At 34.4% G+C, this 20,166-nt stretch overlaps 1 protein-coding gene across 4 annotated transcripts in view; it reads right to left on the bottom strand.

The window, feature by feature from the left end:
- The window catches only part of ACAP2 (ArfGAP with coiled-coil, ankyrin repeat and PH domains 2), a 162,763-nt gene that overhangs the window by 39,422 nt on the left and 103,175 nt on the right, over nt 1-20,166 (bottom strand). For all 4 annotated transcript variants that reach the window (XM_082393183.1, XM_082393182.1, XM_082393180.1 and 1 more), the window contains 4 exons: nt 16,630-16,813; nt 12,703-12,747; nt 9,734-9,829; nt 3,861-3,935 (listed from right to left, as the gene is read on the bottom strand). In XM_082393183.1, coding sequence (XP_082249309.1) covers nt 3,861-3,935; nt 9,734-9,829; nt 12,703-12,747; nt 16,630-16,813 — 400 coding nt within the window. The remainder of the gene's footprint in view (nt 1-3,860; nt 3,936-9,733; nt 9,830-12,702; nt 12,748-16,629; nt 16,814-20,166) is intronic.

Raw genomic sequence — 20,166 nt, 5'->3', positions numbered from 1 at the left:
TTAATTCCTTCATTTAAAATTTACTTGAAGCTATAATTTATTTAATTATGTAGACAGAATTAAGTCAGGAACAGATATAATTGAGTTTGGCAACATTCTAAAAATTTCATTTGTAACATCGGCATCTTTTTTTAATAATCCTGAAGCCACTTAAAACATAAAAAAGACTTCTTTCAAAGTGCAATACATTATAAGTATTTTTTTCTAATTTCAACTATTTTTCTTGAGATAAATTAAGTCTTCAGTATAATTCCTATTAACATCAATTAATATTTTATAGTACTTAAAATGCGATAGATATGATTTTATAATGAAAGCAACCAATAATGTTGAATAAAATATATAATATTAGAATTTAAATACACTGATGAGCTGACAAATTAGGAAGGAATACTCAAAGGCAAAAGAATAAGTGAAAATTGGAAGCCACAGGGGTTAGCAGAGCAAGGAAGCCAAGTATCCCCTTAAGGGCGTTTGTCTCATCAGGAGAACTTGAAGCTCTGGTGTGGGGCCCAAGGAAGAGAAGGCAAGACCAAGGCTGGCCAATGAGGGGACTCTAAGAGAAGTTTTCTCTTTTGAAACTGCAAGAAAGACAAGAAGGACCACTATTATCTCTTTGATTTAAGCTTATTTTAAAAGTCCTAGCCAGCAAGATAAACAAAAAGTAAAGGAAACAATTATTTGCAGATGATGTGACTTTGTACACATAACATCCAAAAGAATCCAGAGAGAAATCAGTATTAAAGAGAGCTTAAAAAGACTACTGGTTACAAAATCAATACATAAAAATCAAATTTTATTCTAATATATAACAAAAGTAAACAGTGAGAAAAGAAATTTTTACAAGATAAAATTTACAATAACATTTGCAATACAATTTAACAAAAGATGTACAAGAAAATTATCAAACTTTATGAAGGACATTAAAGAAAACTTAAATAAATGGAGAAATATTTCAAGCTCATGGACTAGAAGACATTTAAAATAAAGATATCAATTCTTCCCCAAATTGATTCACAGATCCAATGCAATCCCAATCAAAATCCCAAAAGCTATTTTTATGTAACCTAAAAAGCCACTCCTGAAATTTATATGGAAATACAGAACTTCGGCAATTGACTTTTGAAGAAGAGAAGGTAGGAGGCTTTGCTTTGTCAGATATCAAGATATGCTATAAAGCTAAAATAATTAAGATAGCATAGTATTGGCATAATTAAGACAAAAAGACCAACAAAACAGAACAGAGTCCGAAATAGACCTCACATGTATGGAAATGTGATGTATAACAGAGTACACAACACTGAGTAGTATGGAGAAACAAACTTTTTAATAACTGAATCTAGATCATTTAGCTACCAATGTGAAAATAAAAGGAAACTGGATCTCTACCTCATACTATATACAAAAAACCAATTACGGATTGATTAAAGATCTAGATATATTGATAAAAGACAAATCTATAAACATTTAGAAGATTAGGCAAATCTATAAACACTTAGGAGATATACCGTTGTGCTCCTCGGTTGGGAAGGACACAAAAAGTACCACACAGAAAAGACATTTTAAAAACTATGTGAAAATTTAAAACGTATATACCCCAAAGGGGGGCTAATACCTAGAATATTTGAAGATATGGTCAACAGTTAGCTAGGCAACCTGATGGAAAAATGGGAGAAAGACTAACAGACATTTAACAAGGAGGCTAGCCAAGTGACCAACAGACTTAGGAGAAGGTCATTAGTGACTAAAGCATAAATTAAAACCACAACAAGATGTCAATATCTACCACTAAAATAGCCAAAAATTTAAAACTTTCACAATACAACGAGGTGGCAAGCAGCAATGGGAACTCTCACACAGTGCTGCTTACCAGGAGTGGTATAACATTTTGAAAAATAATTTAGCATTATCTACTAACACTGAACATATATACACACCCTCTGACCCAGTTTTATTCCTAGGTATAAATCCATCAGAAATGTGTGCATATATCCAAAAGGCATGTACATGAATATTCATAGCATCGTTTCTTCAACTGATCAATTTCAATTCTTGAAAAAATCTAAATAATTACATTAGACATACTTTTCCTTAATTTTTAGTTTGACTGGATCTTGTTCTTTTCCTTTTTTTTTTTTTTTTTTTTACCTGTAATGCAGCCTTGTGTCAGCATTTAACGGCAAAAAAAAAAAAGGTAAGTATTCATAATGAACAAAAACAGCATTATTCCCTTTAAGGAAAACAATAACTGACAATTATTTAAAATCAAATAAATTTATCAGATTTAATAATCTACTACTCTTGGACATTTGGTACAACATTGAGCTGTTTATACAATAGGGAAAGATATTAAAAGATGCATAGTGCAACAGAAACTAACACAGTACTGTGAAGCAATTATACTCCAATAAAGATCTATTAAAAAAAAAGATGCATAATATTCATTAAATAATTCAGTTTAAACAAATAGTCACATGTTTCTAAATTTCATGACCTCTCATTTTAATTAAAAATGATTGGTCCCAATTCTTAAAAATCTTTCCACAGTAACGTCATTAAAACAAGTTATCCAACCAAAAGTGATTCTAACTTTAAACAAAATAAAACATGGAGGTAGTGTTACCTGACTATAACTAGAAGTAATGAATTAAACATGGTCTGGTAGAAAATCTTCCGCTTTTTCAATAACGTTTCTCTTTGAGTATTAACAACCCATCACCAATAAAATTTTCCTTACTTTTATTACTGATTTCACTTTCATTTTTTTCCTCTGACATCTTCTATATCAGATCTAGTTTACTGGTATTTTAAATTCTAAATAAACCATAGCAAGAGTTGATTCGACTGCTCAGGGGTTGAGCAGTCAAATACCAAGAGATAATACCAAGAGAATAGATTTCTTAAAGCAATGCTAGAAGGTATCTTTTTTTTTTTTTTTTTTGTCTTTTTAGGGGAAAGTGTGATCGCAGTCCCCCACTACCAAAATTTGTGCAGTCAAGTTTCCCACTTTTGGGGAAATTGTAGGAGTGGGATGTATAAGCCTCACCCTGGGAAAACCACCTCTGTGATCATGGTATCTCTCCTGCCAGGTAAGTACAGAACATATCTTTTTTCATACTTTTTACATACTTTCAACCTCCAGTTGTCTCCTTTTATTTTCAGATTACTACACACACAAAAATGTCAATGACTATATAAGATAAAATATAATTAGACTGAGTTCCAGGTATATCATATTCAAAGCTTTTAGCACACAGAAACAAAAACTAGTTTCACATTTAAATCTTCATTTTTAAATATATATTTTTCAAACATTAGTTTAGCTAGGCTTAGGCAAATTAATAAGAAATGCAAGTGAAATTTCAGCATCACCTGAGAGGGTAAGTGCTGCCTTAGAGTGACTGCAGCTGGAAATTCCTAGTACCAAACACACACATTGATCCTACAGCGTTCTCCAACCCCTGACCACCTCCACCCACACCCCATCCAACCCCCCCCCCACATACACACACACATCTTTACAGGTGGTTGGCGATACCCTAACTGAAACTATAAGTAGTGTTTTAAACTCTAAGGGCCACTTTTAAAGCAGTTAAGGCCCTAAGAGACTGATGTTTTTATAAACTGGTTCAAGAGCATGGCTTTCAAATATTTTGATATAAAAGAATAATAAAATACAAACCTGAACATCAGAAAAATATTTTATTTTTTTACAAAAAAAGGAGGAATTTACCTATACAATTTAATTATTAAAGCAACTCAAAGGATTTTTTCCAACACAATGATATCCTGCTGAAACCAATGATCAAGAAATTGTGTAAAATGGGAATTAATCTCCTTTAACTTCTCCCCTCAAGTACCTTTTGTTGAATGGTGGAATGTTTTTGCTCCATTTCTCTTTTCTCCTTTGCTGCATCTACAACCAGTCGATCCAACTATAAAAGGAGAAAAGGAGTAAATTATAGAGACTTAAAAGTTAAAGAAAGAAAGACATGATTATTTTTCAAAAATCATATTCCAAATCAGTCAGTCAATTGAGGTTTACCTAAAAAGGCATTTTGGCTACAACTTTAAAGTGGAAGTTCTTTTTTTTCTGGTATCATATCCTCTTTGAGAAGGTCTTTAACTCCTCTAGGGAAAACGTTTCTAAGAGCAATCATGGTTCCAAGCAATTGTGACAGGTGGCCCTGTCTAAGGCACAACAGTGATAACATGTTCACTCCTTGAATTAAGGAGAATGACTCTAGATTAAGTTGTCTGCTGATGCACTCAGCAATTCTGGTAGTCACTATCAAAGACAGAAAGAAGAAATACTGGTGATTTTTCTTCCCAAACAGCAAAAAGCAGCAGCTAAGCTAGTGTGTGCCAGCCTCACAAGTTCAACGTAACAGACACTTACAATCACTCAAGATGCATGATGTTTTCAAGTTGGCTTCCTAATATTACAATAAAATCTAAAAGGTAGAAAAAATAATTCAACAGATAAAAGAGAAAGCAAGAAAGGAGGGAGGGAGGGAATAGAATAGAATAGAGTAGGAGAGGACAGAATAGGATAGAATAGAATAGAATAGAACAGAACAGAATAGAATAGAATAGAATAGAAACCATTCATTAGATTAGGGTATAAAATCACCAATTTTTAAAGTCCTTCTTTTTAAAAAAAATTTAAAAACTTATGAAATCATAAAATCCCATTTCTTTCTTGATCCTTTCCATCAGAAGAGAAATATCTGACTTCCAGTATTATGACAAAAGCACTGGCTTCTTGAACTCCTCTTTGCTGGAATAACAAAAATTGGGTTATAAAATACCCCATTATGTGGGTCTACTCTTCTAAACTGTGATGTACATCATTTCATCTTTGAACACCCATTCACCTCAAACTGACTAATGTGTGATAAATGAATAAATAAAAATGTAAATATCAACAGACTACGGAGAAAGACAAAGTATTAAATGTCGAAATGTTCTCATTGATATCCTTTAAAAACAAAACTGAAAAAGGCCTTCTTAAAAGACTGTGTGATCCTTTATTCACTATCACAAATGGTGTTTTTTTTCTACAGGAGACAAATTCTGACCACAGAATCTTAATATCACTGAATAATAATAAAGAACCAAAAGAAAACATACTGAAATAGAACTATCACTATTATAAAATATTTTACTTAGATGGCAACTACACTATTCCACTTTAAGATCTAATGCATACTTACCTTAGTGACATGCTGCATTGATTTAATGGGTAATGCTGTGCTAGGAAAATGTTTGTCCTCAATAGTTTCTTATACTGAATGAGTGGAATAACCATTATATCCTTGTTTTATAGCCTTTAAGTGAAAGGCATGTTAATGTTTTTCATACATTCAGATTGAAATGCAGCAGAAGGCAGCCCCCAAGATTCAAATTGATATTTCTAAACTTGCATGCATGTACTTTCCACACCAGTACTACAATGCCAGTGATGGTAGTAAAATTGTCAACTTGGTAGTAAATTTCTCTGCTGCATCCCACCCCACTGCAATTGCAGCAGAAACGGAGAAAATTCCCCTCTCTCTGTTGGGGCAGAGGTATAAAGAAAAAGATATCTTTCAACATGGTGGAGTACTGGAGGACGTATGAGTTGGGGAGGTGCGAAGGCTGGCAGTATTGTCTCCTAGATGCTGGGTACTGAATCAGGAAGAGAGAGTTTGGAGCACAGTAGCATGTGTCCCGTGTTTCTATTAGCGTTGGACATCATGAGGTTAACAGGCTCCTATACTTAACCAGGTATCCCCAATCCTCTACCTATGTTTTGAATCTCCTACACTCCTACCACCTCAGATTTCACCACTTCTCTTTCTGCTTTTCAACTTCTCCCATTCCCATTTGCTTTTAAATTTGTGCAAATTTAATAAATAAAATAATACCTTAAATAAAACCTTCCTACAACTCATACTCCCCTCTAGCTACTACCTGCTCTCTTTTCTTCACAATACAACTTCTTAAAAAATGTTTCCCTGTTCTCCACTTGCCTATTTCATATTCATCTACCCACTGTAATTTAGCTTTTACCTCTTGGACCCTCAACTCTCACATCAGTAACACATAACCTTCTTGCTGCTAAACCCAAGAGGTAGTTCTCAGTCCTAGGGTTACTCGACCTTCTTTCCAGCATTTGCACTGACAACCACCCCCATCTTTCTGAGACACTTTTTCCTTGCCCTGTGCTACCACGATTTTCTGGTTTTCCACCTCCTCTCCCATCAGTGTTCTCACGGAGCCCCTCTTACCTAGCCGTCTCTTAAAAGTAGATCATCCTTAGGGCTCTGTCCCAAGCCAAATTCTCTTTTTACTCCATACTCGTGGACTTTGACCTTAACTTACAAAATCAAAATTATTAGGCATGGTGTTCGGTCATTTATGTTTTTTTAAATAGGTTCATGATTTTGAAATACCTATTAACTCTCCTTGGGTCAATTCACACACTCTTGTGATTGCAATTAGCAATTATATGCTTTAGTATTATACGCTAAAGTACTCTCCTTTAGTATTTCTTTCTCTTGAACTCCAGATATACCCACTTAGATGTCCTATTCTCAAAATCAACACATTTAAACTTGAACTCATCATGTCCCTCCACTCTCAAATTGGCTACATCTTAACTATTCCTCAAGTCTATCTATTTATCTCCACCCCTACTGCCAGGACCCTAGTTCCAGATGCCATAATCTCATAACTGAATTACTGAAAGAATATCCTAACTGGCCACCTCCAACCAGGCCATATTATCCACCAGGCAATACAGGCACCAGAGTTTAGATGCTTTTCAAGGACCTGCAAAATTACTTGAGACCTGGGAGGGTAAAAACTGAAAAACTGAAATTAATAACTGTCAAAATATACAATTATTGAAACTAGTCAACTACAAACCAATTCATTTTTTTGATAAATTATACTTAATGTAAGATGAGGGTACAATCTAATGTTTGATTAAGATGTGGGGAGTGCCTAGGGCCTAGGAAGGTCTTGCCTTCTTCCCAAGTCTGGGTTGGATGTACTACCTACATGTTACAGTAACACTTTGATCCTCCAATATGTGGCAGAGATAGCTGGTTGCCTCCCAACATCCATTCTCTCCTCCTTTCTTAAAAACAGAATCCCCAAATTCTAGTAGGTTAACATGGTTACATGCATTAAGACTAAATTTCCCAGCTTTCCTTGCAGCTAGTGTGACATTGAGACATACACAGAAGTGGAATATACAATTTCTAGGAAATATCCTTAAAGAGAGGAAATGAATCTTTCTTTCCCCTTTCCTCCTTCCTGTTGGCTAGAATTTGGATATGATGGCTAAAGCGTGATAAACCACTTTGAACCATTAGGTAGAATCCAAAGATATAATAAGCCTGTGTCCCTGCAGATTAAGTGACCACCATACTAGGCCTTTGATTTTACATAGAAGAAATAAAATTCTATCTTGTTAAAGCTCCTACTATTTCTGGTTTTCTATCACATGCAAACAAATCTAATCTCCATTTATATACCCAGACAGGGCACTTAGCACAGAGATTAATAGTGTGGTGACTTGTTATTTTCTTCCAATAGATTAAGTTCTGTAGAGGCAGGGAAGAGCATTTCTGTAATTCATAGCATATGCCCTGCACACCATCTTTCCCCAACACCATCCCAACACACACACACAGACACACATGCACACATGCATGCACCACATTTATTTTTGGTCAATGAATGCAATTCTCATTCTGCTCTTACCTTTTCCCCATTTCCCTAAACTCTATTTTTCATCCTTAATCCCTCTCCTCAGAAAGTAACCTGAACTATTTTGGGAAAGAAAATCAACTGAAAATTGACAGAAATCCAGAAAACTCACCAGTCAACAAAAAAGAATGTCCAGGAACAGCTCTAACATAAAGTTTTGATTAGATATCAAAAATAATTTGGATGTAATAAAATTTCTATAAAATATTCTTATATATAATTCATGCATGTGCATGTGTGTGTGCATGTGTATAAAATGAAAAAGTTCCCAAGAGTTCTATAATCTTAAGATTCTAAAATTTTATCATTCAAAATAGCAAAATGCAAATTTCTTTGAAAATAATAAAAGAGCTATAACTCAAATAAAATACCAATTAGGACAGTAACTCAATAATCCAAATGTAAGAAACAAAAAAATAAATCCAGCTATGTATACCGTAAAACAAACACTTTGTTTTAAAATTCTTTTCGGTACCCTCATATATTATCTGTAACATTTTCTTTAACTTTAATCTTATTTTTGGTTACACATTTAACCCATACATAAATCTGCTATAGCACCAAACTTCATCATTAAATAAACTGTCAAATTTCCCAATATGCTAAATCTCTTTAAAAATACAGATACTAGAACAAAGACAACAAAAGGAAAAATAAACAAGTCAATCTACATCAAATTAAAAAGCTTCTGCACAGCAAAGGAAACCATCAGCAAAATGAAAAGACAACCTACCAAATAGCAGAAAATATTTAGAAATCATATATCTGATAAGGGGTTAATATCTAAAATATATAAAGAACTCAGACAACTCAACAGCAAAAAAAAAAAAAAAAAAATCCAATTAAAAAATGAGCAGAGGATCTGAACAGACATTTTCCCACAGAAGACATACAGATGGCCAATAAGGGGTCAAAGGTACTCAATGCCACTAATGATGAAAGACATGCAGATCAAAACCACAGGGAGATATTGCCTCACACCTGTTAGAATGGCTGTCATCAAAGACAAGAGAAGATTGTCAAGGATGTGGAGAAAAGGGAACCCTTGTGCACTGTTGGTGAGAATGAAATGGCACAGCCACTATAAAAAAAATATGGAGGTTCCTCAAAAAACTAAAAATAGAACTACTATATGATCCAACAATTCCACTTCTGGATATTTACCTGAAGGAATCGAAGACACTAAATCGAAAAGATATCTGCATCCCCACGTTCATTGCAGCATTATTTAGCCAAGATATGGAAGTAACCTAACTAAGTGTCCGTCAATAGGTGGATTTTAAAATGTGGTATACATATACAGTGGAATATTATTCAGCCATAAAAAAAGGAAATCCTGCCTTTTGCAACAACATGGATGGATCCTGAGGGCATTACACTAAGTGAAATAAGTCAGACACAGAAAGACAACTACTGTGTGATCTCACTGATATGTGGAATTTAAAAAAAACAAAAACAAAAAACAGAACTCACAGAAAAAACAGACTGGAGGTTGCTAGAGGTGGGTGTTGGGGGTGGGGAAAATGGGTGAGTGGGGTCAAAAGGTACAAAACTTCCAGTTATATATATGTCAATTATATCTCAATTAAAAAAAATACATGGGCTTCCCTGGTGGCGCAGTGGTTAAGAATCCGCCTGCCAATGCAGGGGACACGGGTTCGAGCCCTGGTCCCGGAAGATCCACATGCCACGGAGCAGCTGGGCCCGTGAGCCACAGTTACTGAGCCTGTGCGTCTGGAGCCTGTGCTCTGCAACAAGAGAGGCCACGATAATGAGAGGCCCACGCACTGCGATGAAGAGTGGCCCCCACTTGCCACAACTGGAGAAAGCCCTCGCACAGGAACTAAGACCCAACACAGCCATAAATAAATAAATAAATAAATAAATAAAATTTAAAAAATATATATATATATTAAAAAAAAAAATACAGATATTGGTATATAACACAGAATCAAGAAGTACAGTACATTACCTGTGCACCAAGATCCTTCATGTAGGGCCCAAGTTCACTAAATAGATCATATCCTTGATGAAAGAAGGCCAAATGGGCATACATAAAGGATAACATCTGACAGGAGGAAAAAATGGTTAGCATTTTAAAATCAATTCTTAGATAAATATTCTGAAATTTTTAAAAAATTCTGATCCTATCTATTGTTTAAAAATTATTCCACCAGAGCCCAAAATATCAAACCTATTTAAAATTAAACTGAGTCATTTTTCTTAAAAGAGTATTACAAAAATATTTTCAAACTTATATTGCAATAATTCAAAGAATCAAGTTTTCAATAGCTTCACTATCTTCCCAGGTACATTATAAAATATCTATGTGTCTTTCAACAAAACTCACTGGCAAAACCTTAAATTACAAATAAAACATTAAAATATTAGGAGGGGACATATGAAGTTCTCAAAACAAAGTGATCACATATACTTTACAACCCGTAGATCACTAAGCACAACATGAAATAGGGGCATGCTTATTATTTTCTCAAGATATCAAAATAAAATGAGGCAACAGACTTTGCCAATACGAAGATTTTGTTATATTCATTCCAAAAATCCAAAAATGATTAACGGGTTAAGATTTTTTTCTAAGTTTTCCTACATTTTACCTATTCATGAGAGAAAAAACACTCTTATTTTTATTAGTTAAATTTTTACATGAGAAGGAATTAATTCAATCACAATACTGAAAGAATCCTCCAAACATCCATGTTATTTTTAGCAAGAAGAGACATCTGTTTAATTCTGTAAAATCTAAAATAGGTCAAAAGGTCCTTAATACTCAAGAATCCTTCAAAAGGAATTTTTTTGGAAGAGAAAAACCAATAAAATAAAACACAATGACAAAAGGACAAAGCTCACTAAAAGATGATTCTGGAATTAGATAACGCTGGTTGTACAACTTTGTGAATATGATTTTAAAAAACACTATATATATTTAAAAAAAAGAGAGGAAGAGATTAATAGTTGCAAGTACATAAAAAGTAAAATATGCCTGCACATCAAAACACAGAATAAGCATATTAAAAGATAAATAATAAACTAGGAAAAAGCATTTGACAAAGGGTTACTAGTCTTAATAGATAAGAGATGTTACAAATCAATATGAAAAGCATGAAGACCCCCACAGAAAAAGAGGGAAAGGACATAAATAGAGAACATAAGTGACCAAGAAAAAAAGGGGGGGGGCATTCATACTCATTTGCCTCAAAGAAATCCAAAATTAAACAATGAGATGACATTTTCAATCTACCAAATTATGGTAGAGTGGGGGAAATTAATATCCAGTGTTGGTAAAATGTGGAAAAATGTTCACTCTCACTCTCACACACTATTAGTAGAAATTTTGTGTAACCCTTAAAATTTGACAATATTCCTTAAAAGTTTCAATAAATGCTTAAACCCTTTGACTAAGTAATCTCTTGTCTTAATCTATCCGAAGGAAATATCATTCATTAGGGTGATCACTATAATGCTATGCTTTACATCACAAACAGGGAAATTACTTAAAATCCATTAACGGGAAAGTTAATTTATGGTATATTCAAGGTCAGCAAACTGACCTACAAACTATATCCAGCCCTACCACCTGTTTTTGGATGGCCTACGGGCTAACACTGGTTTTTGCATTTTTAAATGGTTAAAGAAAATGAAAAGAAGACATGAAATTCATGACACGTAAAAATTATATAAAATTCAAATTTCCATGTTGATAAAAAACGTTTTATTAGAACAGTCATGCCATTCATTTACATATTGTCTATGACTGCTTTCCTATTACAATAGCACAGCTGAGTAGTTGCAACACAGACCATATGGCCTCCAAAACCTAATATATTTACTACCCGGCCCTTCAAAAAAAATGTTTGCTCACCCCTACTGTATTCATATGGTAGAATTCTACCTGGCCACAAAAGTCATCATTAAATAAAAAAATATTTAATGACACATGATGATTTTGGAGTGTATTAGTGAAAAAAGAAAATTATAGAACAGTATGTAGGAATGATTCCTATTTTGTTTTTAAAAATTAAATGGAATTTTAAGAGGTGTATATACATGTTCACGTACACACACAAACAGGCGCATGCACACAAACAGAGAAAAATGACAAAGATTACACCAAGATATTAATAGTGGTTCTCTCTTGGTAGTAGCATTTATAAGTATTTTTATTCTTCCTTCATATATTTTATTTTCCAATTTTCTACAATTAACATACATTACTCTCAATCTGGAAAAGGTGGTGGAGGTAAACAGGAAGTATAATGTACTCATCTGATAAGAAATAACATAAATATTAACAGAGAATTTAGGAAAAACCTAGGTGTGGACAAGGATCAAAAGCAATTTCTGTAGATCCTTTGAGAAAAAATAAACACAAAAAAACTTCAGTGAATAAAATCAGAGAGGAGAAATTATTTCTAAGGTTCTCAAAATATAAAAGAGTGTAATGTATATATGACTATCATCCTCTGCCCACCTCCTTGTTAGCTTTAAGACGAAAAATGGGCAAATAAAAAATCACTGTTGCCATGCCATCCTTCAAATTTCATCTCGTTTGTTTTCTACCTGCACTCCAAAAAGCTGATACACCATCAACAGCCCAAAGGGAAAAATTCTGTAAAATGACACTATGTATGCCCTCAATCTCAAATTATTTAACTGTCTGCTTTAAGGAGATTACAGTGTAATAATAGATGAGACACATATAAATAACTATAACATAAAGGAGACCAAAAAAAGTGGTTAAGTGACATACAAGAAGTACAAAAACATCATTAAGAAGATTAATTATGAACCTGGAATAAATAAATAAGTCAATAAATAAATACACATATACACACACATATATGGTGCTATTTTAAACACTTAAATGCATACATTTAACTTCATATTAAAATATTTAGAATATCATTTCAATAAATATCTTACTGATTTCAGGATTTCTGATCTCCGTTTTGATTGAAGGACATTAATCTGAGGGAAAATGCACTTGGTTAATCACCTATGCATTATTTTAAAAACTAATCCAGAATGCAATATTGTAAAATTTGCTTATTCTAATGGTTTAATACTTTTCCAGAAAAGTAAATGAAAACAAAGTTTAAGTTTTTCACCTTTTGACCTGCTTTTTGCAAAAACAGTTAAGACAAACATACCAATGAAACTCTCATCCACTTTTTCAACTTGAAGAAAAACTGGCCATGTTCAAACCATAAAATTGTACTGTACTGATAAAACTATCACCTTGATAAACTTCTGAATTTCTTAGAATTCCGTCTTCTCTCCACCCTCCTTATCTAATTGCTCTTTCAACATACATCCTTAATACAAATTCTAATCATTTTTACCACTACCACCAACCACCACCATATCTTTTCCTGACTGCTACAATAGTCTATGAACTAGTCTCTGTTTCCACTCTTGACTCTTGACACTTCATTCTCCACACAGCAACCAGAGTGATCTTTTCAAACAATAAATAAGATCATGTACGTCTGTATTAAAACTTTGCAACTCCCTACTGCAGCCTACAAGGCCCTTTGTGAAGAGGCTCCTGCTACCTCTCCCACCTAATTTTCTATTACAGTACTTTCCCCTTTTCTGTGGTCCAACCACAACCCAAGAGTACTCCCACCTCAATGCCTTTGTACTATTTGTTCTGTCCTCGTGTCATGATTTTCTGCCCAGATGGGCACAAGGCTCTTATCCATCAGGTCCCAGCTTAAATAGTATCTCCTCGCAAAGGTCTAAAGTAGGCCTTTAAGCAGTCCTTAGTACACCAACCCTATTTATTTTCTTTATAGTATTCATAACTACCTCATATTTTATTTACTTATTTCTTTTCCCCAGCTAAAACATAAGCTCCATGAGATCAAGGTTGTGCCTTACTCCCAGTTGTATTCTCCAAGTTGTATATATTAAGCACTCAGAAATATTTGTTGAACAAATTAATAGACCTTAAATAAATATTTTAATTAGACTAAACTATTGAAAGATCAGTAATTATAAAAGTTGCCTTTTGTGGTATCTCTCCCAACTCTAGAAATTCACAACAAACACTTTACTTTTGTCTGTTATTATATATCAGCTGAATGAAATAAAATGTTTACACAAGAAAAGAATCATTCACTCTTTGCTAAAATTTCCAAAAGGTTACAGAATATCTTTTTAATATGTCCTTCACACTGAATATTCCGCCTGTTGTTTAATAAGATAATTTTAAAGCACTGATCAGAAAACAAAAACAGACCAATAGGGAATTCCCTGGTGGTGCAGTAGTTAAGAATCTGCCTGCCAATGCAGGGGACACGGGTTCGAGCCCTGCTCTGGGAAGATCCCACATGCCGCGGAGCAACTAAGCCCGTGTGCCACAACTACTGAGCCTGTGTTCTAGGGACCGCGAGACACAACTACTGAGCCTGCATGCCACAACTACTGAAGCCCACGTGCCTAGAGTCTGTGCTCTGCAACAAGAGAAGCTACCACAATGAGAAGCCCGTGCACCGCAATGAAGAGTAGCCCCTGCTTGACGCAACTAGAGAAAGCCGGCGTGCTGCTACGAAGACCCAAGCAGCCAAAAATAAATAAATAAATAAGTAAAAACAAACCAAGAAAAATCTAATAACTTTGTTTACCTAAGCACTAGTTTCTTCTGCATGTCTGTTTCAAGGTCTATTCAGTTTTGAGAACTAAAATATTAACTTTCAAATGCTCTAAGTAAAAGCTTAGCAAAATGTTAAAAATGCCTCTGTTTGACAATGAAAAACAGCATACATTTGAAAAAACAAAAGTATATTCAAATATTTAGAGAAACTAAAGCATGACAAACTCTATAAATCTGAATATTTATTACTTACTATTCTCTAAAACAGACACTTTGGCCATATAATAAAATAACACAACAGTTCTCATTAGAAAAATCAAACAAATAGTTATAAGAGAGGTGAGGTCCTAACTTAAAACTACTGGATGGACATCAAAGGAAATGGACAGTTTATAATGTGTAAATTTGAAAATAATGAATATTTTAGCTAACTTCCCCCCTTCCCAAATAAAATTTAAAATTAAGCTGTTCATTCTTTCAAAAAACATTACCTATCTATTTTCTAACCACTGGACTAGAGGGAAGGGATATAATCTAGGAGTAGGAAAGACATATAAATAAATAATTTCAATAAATGAGATAAGTGCTCTAACAGCAATGTGTATGACAATAATATGGCAGCACAGAGGAAACAGAGACAAGAATGATTCATTTTGCCTGGAAAAGCTTGAGTAATTCTGACCACAGAACAGAGAATGAATTGCTAATGGGCAGGTTAAAAGCAACACAAGGAAGATCAATTTTTATGAGAACATCTTAATACTCTAGACAAGAAGCAGTAAGAACTAGTGTTGGGGCTGCAGCAGAGTGAGAACGAACAGGTTTAAGAGGTACATAGAACTTTTCAAGGCAATTTTGACTGCTAGATATAGTAGCTGAGAATGAGGAGAAGATCTGATATGATTCTCCAATTCTGATTTCTATGATTAAGAGGGTGACACTACTCAGTATGGTAACGGCAATACGAAGTCATTTGAGAAGAAGAAAGATTTTAGTTTTAGACACAAAAGGAATGAGGTACTGCTGAGAAAAATAATTTGTCACCTATATATGGTGATAATTCAAGCAAAGGGCATGATTAAACTGTAAGGGATTATCATAAAGTCAGAAAACAGGAAGACCAAAGATGGAACCCTAAAAGAGAGATTGAAAAGGTGGACAAAGGAGAGAAACCCAAGGTGGAAACTGAAAAGAAACATAAATTAAGATGATGACCTGCAAGTGGTTTAAGATACATCAAGATAAAAGTATGTTTCAAGAAAGAGAGTGTGGTCTACTATTTCAGTGAAACACCATAGTCAAGTTGGTTAAAAAGTACAATATATCTAATGAATAAGACCTTAACATGAGCCATTTCAGTAGAATGGGGTAGGCAGACTCAGTACTCATACTACTGCAGGAAGTGGTATAAATGTGAGGTAGATAAGAGGAGATAGGAAATACAGACTACTCCATGCTAGAAGCCTTTCATTAATAACTGGAGTGTACTTCATTTTTTTAAATTTAACTTCCCACTTACTGAACAGGAACTTAATAGAAAAAAATCTTAAAAGTCATTTTTTACTGTTTTCGCAAAGTTACCTGAGTAGTTTTTAATCACTAATTTGCAATATGTTTACTTAAGTATTTTTTAAAGAAATAATCTGTGACCACTGTTAAGTCAACAATCTATGGGAACTCCCCTGTCCCAGATCACCTCGCAACTTACCAAATATCGATCTCTACTTTTAAAAAGCAGCACCTAATGCAAATATGAGAACATTATTTCCAGAAATATTCTTCATTTGGCAATATGGTGAGCCTTTGTACCTCTAAGAATCTACTCTAAACAAATTATCAGAAATGTGACAGAAGATTTGTATACAAAGATCTTATTATCATTTACAATTATTGAAAATTATACTTCCACTATTGCCAGCAAAAACTGGCAACACTATATCTGATAACTGGATATTAATTAAATTGATACAGTATCTCCATAGAATAAAATAGAGCAATTAATAACGCTTTTCATGACATTTTGAAAGGGGGAAGTATACTGTTAAGTGAACAGGGGAAGAAATCAGAACTAAAGGTATGCACATGCACACACATATAGTGCATACACAAACACCCAGACACCTGGAAATTTTTCACAAAAAATGGTTTAATTTTAAACTACAGAAATAGTATTATTTATTTCCTTGAGTGCAATCACTCAAAAGTAACAACACGTTTAATAAGCATTTTTTGAAAACATATAATAAACATACCTGAAGTACGTAATCTAGGGCTATGTGTCGAAAACATTTTCTTGTTGCTGTCAGAATGTTTGTGGCTTCTTCAACTTCATGCTGTTTGTTTCTTTGTACTTGAGCATTTTTTACTAATGCGTTTTCTTTTTCTTCACTGACTTTTTCAAACTGCTTCTTGGCATCTTTGAATTTTCTAAGATCTCTAAAAAAATTAAAACAGTGAAACTTTCATAAAACTATCTGGATCAAAAATTTTACCAAAATAACATTTAGAATTTAATTATGTTCCTCTACTTATTTATTTATTTGCAAATGACACTCAATAGCTCTTCTAACTAACATATATATTAGTTTATGAGTACATACTATTCCTGATATAGTCAGCTAGCATTTCCTTACTTAAATCTATACAATTTAATGTGAAAATAAATTATCAAATTAACATTACAGAAACATAAAAGGCAAAGTTAATTTTTCTAAACACAAATTCTGGGACATGTACTAATATTTAACCAAATAATTTTTATTTTATGTTTTTTACATTTATTTTTATTTTCTTTAACTGATGTATGGTTGATGTAAAATATTATATGTTACAGGTGTATAATATAGTTATATACATTTTTTTTTTTTTGGTCAATCCCAAACTCCCTAACTATCCCTCCCCCACCCTTCCCTCCTGATAACCATAAGTTTGTTCTCTGAGTCTGTGAGTCTGTAAAGTTGTTGTTGTTTTTTAATATTTATTTATTTATTTTGGCTGCGCCGGGTCTTAGTTATGACACATGGGGTCTTCATTGCAGCCTGCAGACTCTTACTTGCGGCATGCAAACTCTTAGTTGTGGCATGCATGTGGGATTTAGTTCCCCAACCAGGGACTGAACCCAGGCTCCCTGCATTGGGAGCATGGAGTCTTACCCACTGGACCACCAGGTAAGTCCATCTTGCCTTTCTTTTTTTTTTTTTTTCCTGTTTTTGTGTGTGTGTGTGTGTGTTTCTTTGTGTATTTTTGTCTGTTTGGTTTTGCTTTTACCATTTGTCTTGGGGGTTTTGTTTGTTCGTTTTCTTTTTTTTTTTTTCTTTCGCGTGGTGCAGCTTGCAGGGTCTTGGTTCTCCGGCCAGGGGTCGGGCCTGAGCTTCTGAGGTGGGAGAGCCAAGTCCAGGACGCTGCACCGCCAGATAACTCCCAGCCCCAGGGAATATTAATAGGTGAGAGCTCTCCTAGATGTCTCCATCTCAACACCAAGACCCGGCTCCACCCAAGGGCCAGCAAGCTCCAGTGCTGGATGCCTCACACCAAACAACTAGCAAGACAGGAACACAACCCCACCCATTAGCAGACAGGCTGCCTAAAGTCATACGAAGCTCACAGACAACCCAAAACACATCACCTGACACAGCCCTGCCAATCAGAGGGACAAGATACAGCTCCAGCCACCAGAACACAGGCACCAGTACCCCACACCAAGAAGCCTACACAAGCCACTGGACCAACCTCACCCACTGGGGGCAGACACCAGAAGCAAGAGGAACTACAACCCTGCCGCCTGTGGAAAGGAGACCCCAAACACAGTAAGTAAAACAAAATGAGAAGACAGAGAAATATGTTGCAGATGAAGGAGCAAGGTAAAAACCCACAAGACCAAACAAATGAAGAGGAAATAGGCAATCTACCTGAAAAAGAATTCAGAGTACTGATACTAAAGATGATCCAAAATATTGGAAATAGAATGGAGAAAATACAAGAAACATTTAACAAGGACCTAGAAGAACTAAAGAACAGTGATGAACAAGACAATAACTGAAATTAAAAATACTCTGGAAGGAATCAATAGCAGAATAACTGAGGCAGAAGAACGGATAAGTAAGCTAGGAGACAGAATGGTGGAAATAACTGCCGCAGAGCAGAATAAAGAAAAAAGAATGAAAAGAATTAAGGACAGTCTCAGAGACCTCTGGGACAACGTTAAACACACCTACATTCAAATTATAGAGGTCCCAGAGGAAGAAGAGAAAGAGAAAGGGTCTGAGAAAATATCTGAAGAGACTATAGTTGAAAACATCCCTAACATGGGAAAGGAAATAGTCAATCAAGTCCAGGAAGCGCAGAGAGTCCCATACGGTATAAACCCAAGGAAAAACACACCAAGACATATTAATCACACTAAGAAAAATTAAATACAAAGAAAAAATATTAAGCAGCAAGGAAAAAGCAAAAAATAACATACAAGGGAATCCCCATAAGGTTATCAGCTGATTTTTCAACAGAAACTATGCAGGCCACATTGGAGTGGCAGGATATATTTAAAGTGATGAAAGGGAAAAACCTACAACCAAGATTAATCTACCCAGCAAGGATCTCACTCAGATTCAACAGAGAAATCAAAAGCTTTACAGACAAGCAAAAGCTAAGAGACTTCAGAACCACCAAACCAACTCTACAACAAATGTTAAGGGAACTCCTCTAAGCCGGAAACACAAGAGCAGAAAAAGACCTAGAAAAACAACCCAAAACAATTAAGAAAAAGGTAACAGAACTTACATATCGATAATTACCTTACATGTGAATGGATTAAATGCTCCAACCAAAAGACACAAGCTCGCTGAATGGATACAAAAACAAGACCCATATATATGCTGTCTACAAGAGACCCACTTCAGACCTAGGGACACATACAGACTGAAAGTGAGGGGATGGAAAAAGATATTCCATGCAAATGGAAATCAAAATATTTTGATTTCCATTTGCATAGAATACTCATATCAGATGAGATAGACTTATTCATATCAGATATGATAGACTTTAAAATACAGACTGTTACAAGAGACAAGGAAGAACACTACATAATGATAAAGGGATCAATCCAAGAAGAAGATATAACAATTACAAATATACATGCACCCAACATAGGAGCACCTCAATACATAAGGCAAATGTTAACAGCCATAAAAGAGGAAATTGACAGTAACGCAATAATAGTGGGGGACTTTAACACTTCATTTACACCAACAGACAGATTATCCAGAAAATTAACATGGAAACACAAGCTTTAAACAAGATCGATTTAATTGATATTTATAGGACATTCCATCCAAAAGCAGCAGAATACACTTTCTTCTCAAGTGTACATGGAACAGTCTCCAGGATAGATCACATATTGGGTAACAAATCAAGCCTCAGTAAATTTAAGAAAATTGAAATCGTATCAAGCATCTTTTCCGACCACAACGCTAAGAGACTAGAAACCAATTACAGGAAAAAAACTGTAAAAAAACACAAACACAGAGAGGCTAAACAATATGCTACTAAATAACCAAGAGATCACTGAAGAAATCAAAGAGGAAATCAAAAAATACCTAGAGACAAATGACAACAAAAGTGCAACCCAAAACCTACGGTATGCAGCAAAAGCAATTCTAAGAGGGAAGTTTACAGCAATACAATCCTACCTCAAGAAACATGAAAAATCTCAAATAAACTATCTAACCTTACACCTAAATGGACTAGAGAAAGAAGAACAAAACAAAACAAAAAACAAAGCAAAAAAAACCAAC

The sequence above is a fragment of the Balaenoptera borealis genome (genome assembly GCF_965194805.1).
Source record: "Balaenoptera borealis genome assembly, chromosome: 5".
Taxonomy (NCBI): domain Eukaryota; kingdom Metazoa; phylum Chordata; class Mammalia; order Artiodactyla; family Balaenopteridae; genus Balaenoptera; species Balaenoptera borealis.
Note: the sequence above shows the minus strand (reverse complement) of the source record. Positions and strands in the feature narration are given on the sequence as shown.